Source organism: Drosophila albomicans, chromosome 2L (genome assembly GCF_009650485.2).
Source record: "Drosophila albomicans strain 15112-1751.03 chromosome 2L, ASM965048v2, whole genome shotgun sequence".
Classification (NCBI taxonomy): domain Eukaryota; kingdom Metazoa; phylum Arthropoda; class Insecta; order Diptera; family Drosophilidae; genus Drosophila; species Drosophila albomicans.
This window is the reverse complement of record NC_047628.2, coordinates 803,948-817,454: the sequence shown is the minus strand read 5'-3', so window position 1 is coordinate 817,454 and position 13,507 is coordinate 803,948. Positions and strand designations below refer to the sequence as shown.

At 38.7% G+C, this 13,507-nt stretch overlaps 1 protein-coding gene across 4 annotated transcripts in view; it reads right to left on the bottom strand.

Moving 5' to 3' along the window:
* Positions 1 to 13,507, bottom strand: part of LOC117565513 (protein madd-4) — a 101,267-nt gene that overhangs the window by 13,271 nt on the left and 74,489 nt on the right. For 3 of the 4 annotated variants that reach the window (XM_034244645.2, XM_034244644.2, XM_052002002.1), the window contains one exon: positions 5,523 to 5,645. The exons of the other annotated variant lie outside the window; for it this stretch is intronic. In XM_034244645.2, coding sequence (XP_034100536.2) covers positions 5,523 to 5,645 — 123 coding nt within the window. The remainder of the gene's footprint in view (positions 1 to 5,522; positions 5,646 to 13,507) is intronic. 4 annotated transcript variants of the gene reach the window in all.

Sequence of the window (13,507 nt, the reverse complement as noted above, 5' to 3'; positions counted from 1 at the left end):
CAATCAAAAAAAAAATTAATAAAGGCTCGTTCACAACAAATGTTCCCTAACGACATTTCTATCTAGCCGCTCATTTCATACCAGTACACCTGGTATATTTGCAATAAATAGGGTGTACTATAATATGAAAATGGATATTACAGCTTTCGACTTGATGAATTATTATCTCCTGCTGTATAAACTTAATCTTTAGCGTTTCCCCATAGCTTAATCAAGCGAATCACCTTTTATCTTTCGAATAGAAAGTAATATGCGTAATTATCTGACGGAACTTGTCGAGTGCGACCTTCTATTTGTTTCTTTTTGCAAATAAGATCTGATTTAATATAGAAAAAGGCGTCTACTTTTCATTTCGGCAAGATAAAATTGCTCGTTATGCACTTCGAAAAGTGATCCACAACTGAACAAAAACAGCAGAACTGATGTCTTAATTTTCTTTCTCCGGGTTTCACAAGTTTTTGGTCATCATTTTGCTATTGAAACGTTTCATTTTTTACTGCTGAAACAGCTGTTTTGGTCAGAAGTAAACAACGTGAAGAAATGACTCTCGATAGAACTCACATAAGGATAATTTTATCCTGCATAGATAATTTATGTTTCCCATTTTGTCTTTTTTGCAATGAAAGATTTGAAGCTTATTTTAAAAAAATCAGTGGAACGGCAGGCAGTTGCTTGCACCTAAAAATGGGGATCACCTTATTAATCGATTTCATTCCGGTGATTTCAACACCTTTTTTGTATACAATTTTAGCACTTCAATCAATTGGCTGACAATAATCCTCTACTGAACCCTCCCCGAGGGTGCTGGCTGGGTAGCATATGTATTACCTCATTGTCATCGGGTAGCAGATCTCTACTATGCGCCGACGTTTCAGGTACTGCCGATCCTAGCTGAGGGCTCTGCTCCTTATCTTTCGGCATCTGTCTGTAGATAAGAAGCAGAATCCATGGTACGAGGTGTCTGGCGGTCAGACTGAAAACGCTATGGGGGCTCCAAAGAACAAAATTAGCTATAATGTCATTTTAAAAAAAAGCATTTTAAAAAATTAACCCAGGCTGAGATGTCAGCCCAAACGTTGGTGGAAGGCGTGACTGCTACCACCGGCGGGCACGGGGGGTGAGATCCTCTCTGCGTGTCGCCAGCGGTCATACCTCTGATGCGGTGGCTGCAGGCCAAGTCAGTTGTAACAATACTGTCACAATCAGCAACTCGAGGTTGATGCCGTTGTCTTAGCCGACTCGGACCAAGAGAGCGCTGCGTCAACTTCTACGGTGGAAGAGGAACGTCGTCTTTTTCAGTCATCTCGCCCTATCGTCAGCACCTCCACGGTTGCACCTCATTCACGCTAGGCTCAGTGGCGTAGCAAACCTGTCTTTCCAGGGCAAGGAGGCTTGCTTGTGCCAATGCGTGGATGCAAGAAAACTAACTCAGCCAAAATGCAATAAGGTGCAGACCGGTTCTGCCAACCCGAAGGTGGAGTCCACGGCAAGCGAACGCACTATGTTGAATTTGACCGGTTTCTGTGGCCAAAATTAAAATTTTTGAAATTAACAAGATTTTTGAATGCAGGTTTCATGTATGCTAGTTATTACACAGAAATCGAAAAAAAACGAATATCTAAAGCAATTTTGAAGTTAGAGACCATGATGAATGTCCTATTTTAAATGCGTCCTGCAAATTTGGTCCAGATCGGATAATAAATATGGAAGTTATTCAAGAAAAAAAAATCGCAAAGGCTTTACCACGGTCTTGTTTATCATTTTGCGAATAGTGACGCCACACTTCTAGCAGTTCTGCAATGCTGAATAAAATGTTGCTTCTTAATAATTCAAATTACGCAAAAAAACGCAAAAAACACATAATGAGCTTACATATTATAAATTCAGAATTGGCAAATCGACAACATGTATATGGACACTCACTGATACAATTTGAACTTTTTTGTTAAAATTTTTTGGAAAGTTAAACTTTCTTTCCAAAAGTGACAAGGGGACAACACTTGCTAAATATACAAATTGTTAGAAAAATACGAACAAAACACGCAACACATTATCAGTATCAACACATAGTACTAACCTCAAGAATTAATATTAATTTTGAATTTTGTTATTTAATGATTTTATGTGGGAGATATGCTAATTTGAAAGTTCACCGCAAATTTAACATTTAACACAGCACGTGGTGTCCGCTTGCAACAGCTAACTTTAACAGCTGATATTTTAAAACTAAACTGTTAAGTTAACATTTTAGGTATACAATATCTCAACATTGTAACATTGAAAAAACGGAAATTTGAATACTTGCGAAAAATGAGTTTTGGCCACGAAAACAGGTCAAATTCAACATAGTGCAACGGTCTGCTGAGAGTCCCAAGCAAGGGGCTTCAGTGAGCAAGAGGCTGCGAGCATTTGGCTCCATCAACAAAAACCACAGAGACAGTAACGGCAACAGGCCTCGACAGAGAGCGACGGTTGCTGAAACCGCCGCCTAGCGGTTTGCTCTCATCAACAAAGGGAACCCTAACGGAAAAATGTCTGCAGAGCGGTGACGGTTGACCCATAGAAAGCTGGTCGGCGTACTGTTTGTTAGGATGGAAAGTGCTTCAGACCCAATGCCCCAATGCCTACTTTTGAAGGGACGGGCTGGATGAATGGTGTCAAGATCCTAATATGCAAGGACAACCCAATGTTGCTTAGGCTTAGGGAGCGTCTTGAGAGCGTGACCGACGCCACCCTGCACCTCAACCTGACTGTCGAGAAAGAGGAGGTGGGGGAGCAACTGTCTATGCAGGCAGGCCCCCCCCGCGAGTTTGTAACCCTCTAATGAGTGTGCTGCAACTCAACCTCCATAAGTCTAAAACGGCGTCGGCGGAGCTTCTCCTCGCTGTAGAGGAAAAGTCCGCCTACGCGGCTTTGGTCCAAGAACCGTAGATAGCGTCGGACCTCATGAAGAGGACCACTTTAAAGAATATGCCTTGTGTGTTTTCTAGATATTTCAGGCGCCTTCAATAACGTCACCACTAACGCTATTATGAAGGGCCTTACCTCAGTGAACACGACTTCTGCGATTCACAACTGGGTTAACCGCCTTCGTAATGTCAGGCGGGTGGTGGCTACGTGGGGCGACTCGGCCATTACAAAGGAAGTGCGAGGTGGCACTCCCCAGGGTGGGGTTCTCTCGCCTCTCCTTTGGAATCTGGTTGTGAACAGCCTACTTAAAAAATTTATTAGACGGGCCCGCAAGTTAATTGCCGATGATATAAGCATTTTGTTAACTTAGAAATGCCCAACCACCCTCAGTTTTGTAATGAAACTTACTTTACGGGAAGTTAAAGCATGGACCGAATCAGCCGGGCTCAGCATTAACGCGGACAAAACGGACCTTATCCTCTTCATGAAAAGATATAAGGTACCCTTATGGTCCTTATCCATAGCATCAAAATCGGCCTTTAGGATCGCTGCAACAGAAAATCGGGGTCTATCGGGCTACGGCCACAGCATTGGTAGGGAGACTAGAATAGACTTGGACTATACTATTCCCCTTACCTGTACTGACCATATTAATACGATATACATGGAACTAGGCTTCTGGAGGGAAGGGTTGTGCATTCTCTAAGCCCTCAACCTCTTCACCGACGGGTCGAAGAAGGACGACGGAGTCGGCGCGGCCGTATACTGCCTCAACCCGGTTTCCAAACACTCCTTTAAACTCCCTGACCATTGCAGCATATTCCAGGCGGAAATCTTCGGCAAGGTAAGGCTGCAGAAGTGGCTCGGGGTATACAGAACAATCACAACTATATTTACATCTTTGTTGACAGCCAGTCATCAATAAGATCAATGTCCTCAGATGTGGTCAAGTCCAAATCTGTCCTGAAAAGCAGAAGAGCAGTAGAGTCGCTGAACGCATCCGCGGTCGTACGTATTTACTTGATCCCAAGCCACCAGGGCAACGAGATCGTAGATACTCTTGTCAAAGAGGGATTAAGGCATGATGTCGGTAACATGTGCAATGTGCCGATATCCCTGAGATCTCTAGGTAGGGAAATTGAAGTACACTCTAGACTTCAGTGGGACGCGAGCTGGCGCAATACCAACTCGTGCAAAACTGCAAGGCTGATGTGTGCTTCAATTAATACTAATTTAACCAAATTCGTTATGCTGCTTTCAAGAAAAGACTGCAGACTAATGCTCGACAATTTAACTGGCCACTGTCTGTCGACTGTACATGCTGTAAAGATGGGCATCACGAACAGTGACCAGTGCAGGAAATGCAACGAGTCCGGAGTCAAGGAAATACTTGAGCATCTTCTTTGTAGATGTCTAGCGTTATCTCGGCTCCGGACGAAATACCTTGATTCGCCGAATTATAACGAACTTTGTGATGTTTCTCGGTTACCACCTAAGATGCTGCTGGCTTTTGCCAAAAATGCATCCATACTGTGCGACTTATGAGACGAAGACACCCTCTACCGGTTTAGCTACGAACCACTACTGGTCTATGCTTCGCCCCTAGCAGGGGCGGCCGATCCTACCTAAACCTAAACCTAGCACTTAAATAAATAAATTAATTTTTAAAAAACATATTTTACCCAACTTCAACAAATTTAATGCCATCCGTTTCATTATACAAGTATTTTTAACTTGCTTTTTCATTCCAACATGGTGTCGGATTTATCGGTCGCTCAGAAAATTTCCAAATTTGAGGTGGGGTTAGAAATTAGTCGTTGGCGGTCTTAAAAGAACGACTAAAAACCAATGAGACAACTATTTTTTTCCTTTTCAAAACGAAAACGAAAAGTGCATACCAGAGCATGCCTGATTGTTATACAAATTTAATATTTCCGGTAAAACTTAATAATAAGAAAATCTATGAATTGTCGGTATTTAAAACAATTAGACTTTGTGCTCTCAGTATTATTCTCTTATAAGCATTTTTTAATTTTTTTGATAAGTGCGTTTGATACGGACAGACGGACATGGCTGATCAAGAATATATATAATTTATACGTTTGGAGATGCCTCCTTATGCCTGTTACATACAGTTCCTGCGGGTACAAAGGTACGTATAATACCCTTCTACCCTATGTTAGCGGGTATAATTAATTAAAGCAGCGATGAGAAATAGTTTGAATTGGGTCAAAGACAAATATGCTCATGCTCCAAATTTATGGTCACATTATTGGCCATTAGCACGTCTCACATTCACAATTATAACCACATTGTAACTCCCTATCAGGCTTAAATGGAGAGCTCCCACATGCACTTTGGCATAGTCAACTAGACGTTACAATATCAATTACACAAAAGAAAATGTGTACTTACATATGTATGTGTGTATACATATAGCAAAAGTGATACGCAAAGCGAATGATTTTAATGAAGAAGTAAAAGAGGATATAAATATATACTATTTGTGCATCGAAATCATAAAAATTCGAACAATAATGAGGAAACTTATATCGGTAACTGATTAAGTGAAATTAAATCGAAAAATCAATCCAATGCAAGTTAGAGCTCACCTGGAGATTACTTAGTAACGCCTGAAAATAAGGTATGGCCAGTAAAGTTCTGGAGCGACTGCTGCCGCTGCTAGCACTCGCCGGCTCTGGGATTCTGTCCTGAGTTTGAACTAGTTGCGAATGCTATTTACATAAAGCGCAAATAAGTAAATATTTATAATTAGTATAATTCGATGTGCGCGTTATTTAAACTTCTTGTCAATCATACATGTACATGAAGATTTTAACTTAGAAATATTTATAAATATAGGTAAACCAAAAATGTTGCCCCATTAAAAAAATTTAAAATATATTATCACAATTGTCTTTGTTTATAGTATGAAATTAGAATTATATTTTATTAAATGAAAGAGACATTAATTAATATGCGCGAAGTATTTTCAAACTGTTAATTTTTTCGAATTTAAATCGGTCAGACGGATGCTAGATTTCATACGAATTTTTCGGAACATTTAATACGTTAACTTCGAAAGGGGCAAGGGGCATGGCATGGCAAGAAGAATAATTTTGATAGCTCTTATATTCTCTTAAACCAAAGAGTTCATGCAGAGCGACTCATGTGGCAGTATATCATGATTAAAATCATATATATGTACAATATATACACTAAATGAGGTCGGTAATTCTTTCTCCTGTAAGTTGTATCTATTGAGGTCAATAATATTTTAATATTTTTAGCATGTGCGGTTCTACTTGCTAAAATTTTTTAGTTTAAAGCACTTGTATCATCATTGATGATTGTAAACGTCGTGGAATGTATTTTTTTTTTTACTAATTATAATTGTTCTAACTAACGTGATCCGCGAAAAAATTGTGTGTAAATGCAAGTCATCATTTGAAATATACAAATCCTCATACATTCAATTATGGTAGATCATTATTAAATCTTTTGTACATCATTCATCAGAAGAGTAATGTAATCGTTATTCCCTGGCAGCTGATTACAGCTGGAAATCAAATTAAAATTATTTGAACAAACAAATTTTTTTTTAAGAATTAGAATAGATTTACGAAATAATTCATTTCGCTTTTTAAATCAGCAATAGACTTGATATCAGGTTCAGTTGTGAATCTTAAATAGCTCTCTATTGCGAATCTCAAATGACTTTACGAAAAAACGTATTGCAAGGGTCAAATTTTTATTTTTATTGATTATAGTTTGTAATTATTTTTATAGAATGACTACGTAAATTGTACACTGCAAGCTTTTATTCTTACATTTCTGTACCGATTGTTTCGGAAAAATGAAATTGTATGGGTGGGAGTCATAAATCACGAAAAACATAATTACTTACAATATGGACAGCCTGTAAGTAGAAATATTTTTTTCGTTTGTTAATGTCAAGAATAGTAGAGGAGGCTAAGAGATTTATTGTCTTGAATGACCTTTCTGCTTCTGTACAGGTTCATATTTTTTCCAACTCATTTGAGCTGATATTGTTTAGTTTTCCGTCTGCTCTCTAAGGTTCATAGATTGGCATTGCTTTTTTTAAAGTGGGTACTACTGAATATGATTACGCAGAGTAGGGGATGGTTGAAGAAATTCTACAATCACATTCCTCTGTTAAACTCATTACTCATTCAACTAATGAAGAACATTCTCCACAATCTGGGCACCGAGGGCAATGAGATTCTGAGACCATTGGGGGACTTGGGCTTCAATTCTTTGCATCACCGTATGTCGGGAACAGCAGACAGCTAATGTTAATGCAATGCTGTGACAGCGTCTGCCAGAAGCGCTGCCTCTGCCGGCAGCACTGCATGCTCTCTGACACTGTTAGCGATCGCTTAAATTGCGATCGGCTAATTGCTTTTTATACCCGCTACCCATAGGGTAGAAGGGTATTATAACTTTGTGCCGGCAGGAAATGTATGTAACAGGTAGAAGGAGGCATCTCCGACCCTATATAATATATATATTCTTCATCAGCATCAACAGCCGAGACGGTCTAGCCATGTCCGTCTGTCTGTCTGTCCGTAGGAAACACTGGATCTCAGAGACTATAAGAGATAGAGCTATTATATAGAGAGCGAGATAGATAGAGCTATTTTTTCGACAGCATTTATTATGTTTGCACGCAGATCAGATTTGTTTCAAATTTTTGCCACGCCCACTTCCGCCCCTGCAAATCCAAAAATTCGAATAACAATCGTAATTTTAAAGCTACAACTGCGAATTTTGGTGATTCCTGAAAATTTGCTTACGATCAGTTAAAAATTGTGGAAGTTATTAAAGAAATACTTTTGTATAGGCAAAAACCCCTACTTACTAGGGGTCTCAGTTGCTTTGACTGACAATCTGGTATATTGTGCCGTCTATGGTATATTTTAAATGTGGAACCACTAACCATACAATATATAGATGCGTCAAGTCATACATCCAAAAGGTATCATTAAAAACAATATTATTGCAAGTTGCAACCCCAGTCGAGCCGTGCGCTGCGATTCGAACACCGAGCCTCTTCGGCTCATTCGAAAATTCGAAGTTCTAAAGCAGCGCGCAGCAGTGTTGCCATTTTAGCTAATTTATTGCTAGATCTAGCTATTTTGAAACTGCAAAAGCTATAAGATTTTGTGAAATGCTATTAGCTAGAAATCTACCATTTTTTTCAAAGCCTCGGCTACTTAAGGCACTTTTTAAAAAGTTCCGATAGCTCTTTTACCGATAGGATGTATTTTGAGGTTTACTCATAAAATTTACATTATACTAGTTCGATTCTGTTTATAATTCATGTGCGAACTTAGTTCGTTCACTCATTAGCTAAATACAAATTGTGAAACTGTGAAGCAGTGCTGCCAGTTTAGCAATTTAGTTGCTTTAGTTAATTTGCAACTTTTAAACTTAAAAATGCTATTAGCTACAAATTTAGCAACTTTTTATTTCTCTTTTGGCAATTTTAGCTATTTTACTTAAATCCTTTTTATTATGTGCTCCTTTTGTCATACACTGCAAAAATTGTGATTAACAGTTTGCAATGAAATCGGGGCTTGTATTTAAACAAGTGGTTCGATTATATGAGCTACTTGAGTTCACTGACTTGAAAAGTTACCTGCATTTCAAGTGTTATATTTGCCCCCTAAGTGTTAACAAAATCATAAAAATACGAAATCCTGTTCTTTTATTTTTAATTTCAAGATTTTATTCTTAAATAAATTAAAAATGTACAAACTTAATAAATAATGTCATTTAAAATATTTAGCAATTTTGTTGGCTATTATTTGTATAATTTTAACATTTTTTTTTTTTCTGAAATCCAGCAATTTTTGCTCCAGAGATTCTGGCAACACTGGCGCGCAGCGTTGGGTTCAGTCGCAGATCGAATGCGGAGCGATGAGCACGGGCGTATTTCGTTGCACTCTGCTTTCGTTTCTATGTATGCGTGTATGTACCTACATGCTCGCCTATATTAGTATGTGTATGCATATGAAGTTTTGCAACGTACAGTTGCCTCACTGACAAGCAGCTAGCGCACGTCAATTTTGTTTTGCCGCGACGAAAGTCTCGAAGATGAAGTCGAGTGACTGTTCGTGCCTTCGACTCTTCGTGCCTATATACTGGCAATTTACTGCCAGCGAAAATCAAAGTGCGTTGGCTTTACTCGTAATGTGTTGGCGGGTGTGGAAAAGTGCTTGGGTTCAAATCCCGTCTTTTTTTATTTATATTTTATTTTCATTTTTATTTATATTTTCATTTTTTACAAATTAAAAAATTTAAATATTCATTTATAAATTCTTTATTTTTTTTATTAAAACTTTTGATTCAATTTTTTACTAACTAAAATATTACAAAATATAACAAGTAAGAAAGTTACAGTCGAGTGTGCTCGACTGTGAGATACCCGCTACCCACTTTTAATAAAGGCAAAATATTGCGGTATCATTTTCAAAATATACCGAAAATACTAAAAATACTAAAAATATACCGAATAGTATGTTTGGTATATCGATATAGTACGCCATTCAAAATATACCATAGACGGCACAATGTGCCAGATTGTTGGCCAAAGCAACTAAGACCCCTAGTAAGTGGGCGTTTTTCCCCATACAAAAGTATTTATTTAATAAGTTCCACAATTTTTATCTGATCGCAACCAAATTTTCAGGAATCATAACTACTACAGTAATTATTGTATATACCAAAATTCGTAACTCTAGCTTTAAAATTACGCTTGTTATTCGTGGCAAAAATTTGAAACAAACTTGATCTGCGTGCAAACATAACAAATGCTGTCGAAAAAAAATTATAGCTCTATCTCTTATAGTCTCTGAGATCCAGTGTTTCATACGGACGGACGGACAGACACACAGACGGACAGACGGACATGGCTATATCGTCTCGGCTGTTGACGCTGATCAAGAATATATATACTTTATAGGGTCGGAGGTGCCTCCTTCTACCTGTTACATACATTTCCTGCCGGCACAAAGTTATAATACCCTTCTACCCTATGGGTAGCGGGTATAAAAATAAAAAAAAAACAATATTTTTTCAGAAAATATATACAAAATTATACTTTTTTTTATTTTTAGCCGATGAAAAACAATTATTATTTATTTTAGAAATATTATCTAATTCTAAATGCCAAACTGTCTAGAATTGGGGTGGGTTGTATGCGTGTGTAGCTTGCCCGTGTGCATGTGTATACACTTTGCAAGAGTTGTTGTTGCAACTACAAGTGATTGGCACGCGTCAATTATTATTTTAGTTTGTCGCCGCTCGAATTAGTTACCAATTAAGTAAATTTACTTGATCAGTATCCAGGGAACACCACGAGGAGGCCATTGCAAGTGGTATGTAGGGTTAGTGGTGGAACAATATCGATATACCAAATATACCATTTGGTATATTTTTTATCATTTTTGTGGAATTTTCGGTATATTTTGAAAATATATCGTGTCGGTGGCGAAGCTTGAAAGTATTCAAGTCACAGCCAAAACATAAGTGGTTACAAATATATACATATAGTATGTACCATAGCTATAAACATTAAATTTGAATTCGCATGTTTTATTATATTTTTGCGAATAAAAGTTACTAAAAAAGCTTAGTAGCTCAACACCGTATCTAACTGCATTTTAAACATTTCACTGCAACCTCTCAGGGTGCTGTTGCTTTTTTTCAAATATGCATCTATACTAACCGACTTCTGAAGCGACAGCATCCACCACAGGTGCAGCTACGGACCTTTAGAGATCTATGCTCTGCCTCTCAAGAGGCTGCCGGTGCAACCAACCCTAATAATACTTGTATTATATATAATGTTGATGCCTCTTGGTGATTTTAATATTTTCGAATTGTCTAATATGCCAAAATATTCTCACTATTCCTGTGTCTAGTATTTAGTTATTATTTTTTATTTTATTATAAAAGTTATTATTCATTGTGTTCGAAATTTTTATGTATGCTCACTATGAAACTTCCATTATTACCTTATCGTACAGATATATTACAAAAAATTATTTAAATGCTTAATTTTATATTAATCTGTAACAGCTGCTAGCAAATTCTATTCAAATTGTTTCTCTTATGACATCGCTACCGCAATGTTAATGGGTAACATGTGCCGACGTCTTACTGCCGATCTTAGCTGAAGGCTCCTCTCTCCGTCAGTTGCCGTTGTTCTTGTTGACTCAGATCAAGAAAGCATGGCATGGAGGAACGTGTTCTTCTGGCCTCACGGCCAGCATCTCTATGATTCCTCATAGGGGCATGGCGGTCCTGAAGGAGATGCGGCTGTCCACATTCGGATGCGTCTCGGTGGCGTAGAGGCATCAAACACCTGACCCATTCAAACCGTATAGAAATCGGACACTCACTAAACGAAACTGACAGCAGAAACTGCGGCATCTGGCCGTTAGTCTCATCAACAGAAGAAACTCTAACGGCAAAATGTCTACAGAGAGGTGGGGTTGGCCCTCGACGCACTGTTTGTTACGATGGAAAAAACTCCAGACTTTCGAAGGGCTAGCTGAACGATGTCAAAATCCTCACAGGCAAGGACGACCCAACATTGCTCTGGCTCAAGGCGACCGTCCGCAAACTGGACTGCCTATGGGAGAGATCAAAACTAGAAGTTGAGAACAGAAATAATATTCCGTCCATGCCGACGGCTAAGGTCATCTTCCCCATCGTCATTTAGGTCAGGTGAGCACTTAAGCGGCCTAGGAAGTGGTACTGGCTTGCTAAGACGGACCGTTGTCCGAGATGAGTACAATTTCTGCTGAAGACCTACATATAAGAAAATTCACTCATCCAAAAGGTTTTTATGGCGAACCTTCTGCTCAGGTCTGAATGACGTAGAAGACACCTCCGGGCTTAGTATGCTGCTGCACAAGCACGGTTCCGGTCCTACGGACGAGCAGTGGAGTACAGATCGCAAGCAGTGCTAAAACTCATTTCCCGGGATGCTACGAAACAGAGAATGATGACTGGCAGCTCTTTCGAAGTTATCAATTATGACACCACCATTAATAAAATGCACTGAGAAATTGTAATTTTTGTGAGTGTCAGCTCAATCTGTGTAGTGTCTTTCCTTCTTGAAACATAGGCAAATCTAGAACAAGGTAGTGCATCTGATGGTCTCCCAATTAATATGCGTATACAAAGAGCAAGTTTATCGAGATTGTTGTCCAAGACATCTCTTATTGGAATTTTAGGCACCCTTAAAAAAATGTCATCATAGATGCTCCAGTCACAACGCAATTAACATTTTTACTGACAGCCAAGCTGCCATAAGATCAATGTGCTATGTTGTGCTCCAATCCAAGGTGATCCTGGAGATCAGAACAGCAATAGAGTCGCTGAACGCATCCGCAGCCTTTCGTACTTATTGGATCCCAATCCACCAGTGCATCGAAGACAATGATATTGCAGACACCCTTCCCAAAGAGCGTATAAGGCTTGATATCAGTAACGTACATAATGTTATGATATCCGTGAGATCTATAAGCAGGAAATTGAAGCACCACTTTAAGCTACGATGAAAGTTGAGCTGACACTCATCTGATCAATCAACATCAACGTAGACAAGTACGTCATGCAGCTTTCAAGAATATACTATAACTAATGATCTGTATTTTAATTGGTCACTGTTTGTGAGCTGCGCGTGCAGTATGGCTGGATGTCATGAATAGTGATCAGTGTAGAAAATGGAAAAAGACCGGAGTCATGGAAACACTGAAACATCTCCTCTGTTAATGTCAGGCTATCTCGGTGACGTTTCCCGGATACCCCATAGGATACTGTTGGTTTTTGCCAACAATGCATAAATACTGTGCGACTGAAACGAAGACACTCTATACCGGTTATCTACTGACCTTGGTCATAGCATAGAAAGGTATTATAACTCTGTGCGTCCAGGAAGGCAGAAGGATGCATCTCCGACCCTATAAAGTATGATCAGCGTCGATATGGTCATGTCGGACGGACAGACGGACTTGGCTAGATCGTCTCGGCTGTTGACGCTGATCAAGAATATCAGGCATGCTCCGGTTTTCACTTTCGGTTTTCGTTTTCGTTTTGGGACCAAACCCGAGATTTTCGTTTTTAGGTGCTCCGGTTTTCACACGTTTTTGGTCATCGTTTTGCTATCGGAACGTTTCATTTTTTACTGCTAAAACAGCTGACTTGTGTTTTGGTTAAAAGTAAACAACGCGAAAAAATGTCTTTTGTATGTCAAATTTCGTGCGTGGATTGAACTCACATAAGGATATTTTTATCCTCCATTGTTTATTTATGCTTCCCCTGAATAAAATATATTTGCCTTTTGTCTTTTTTGCAAAGAAATATTTGATACTTTCTTTAAAAAAATCAGTTGAACGGCAATCAGCTGTTTCCCACAAAAAATGGGGATGCCACCTTTTTAATGGATTTCATTCCGGTTATTCCAACAATTTTTTTTATAAAATTTTAACACATAAGTGTTAATTAATTTTTAAAAAACATATTTTACCCAACTTTAACAAATTTATTGCCATCCGTTTGA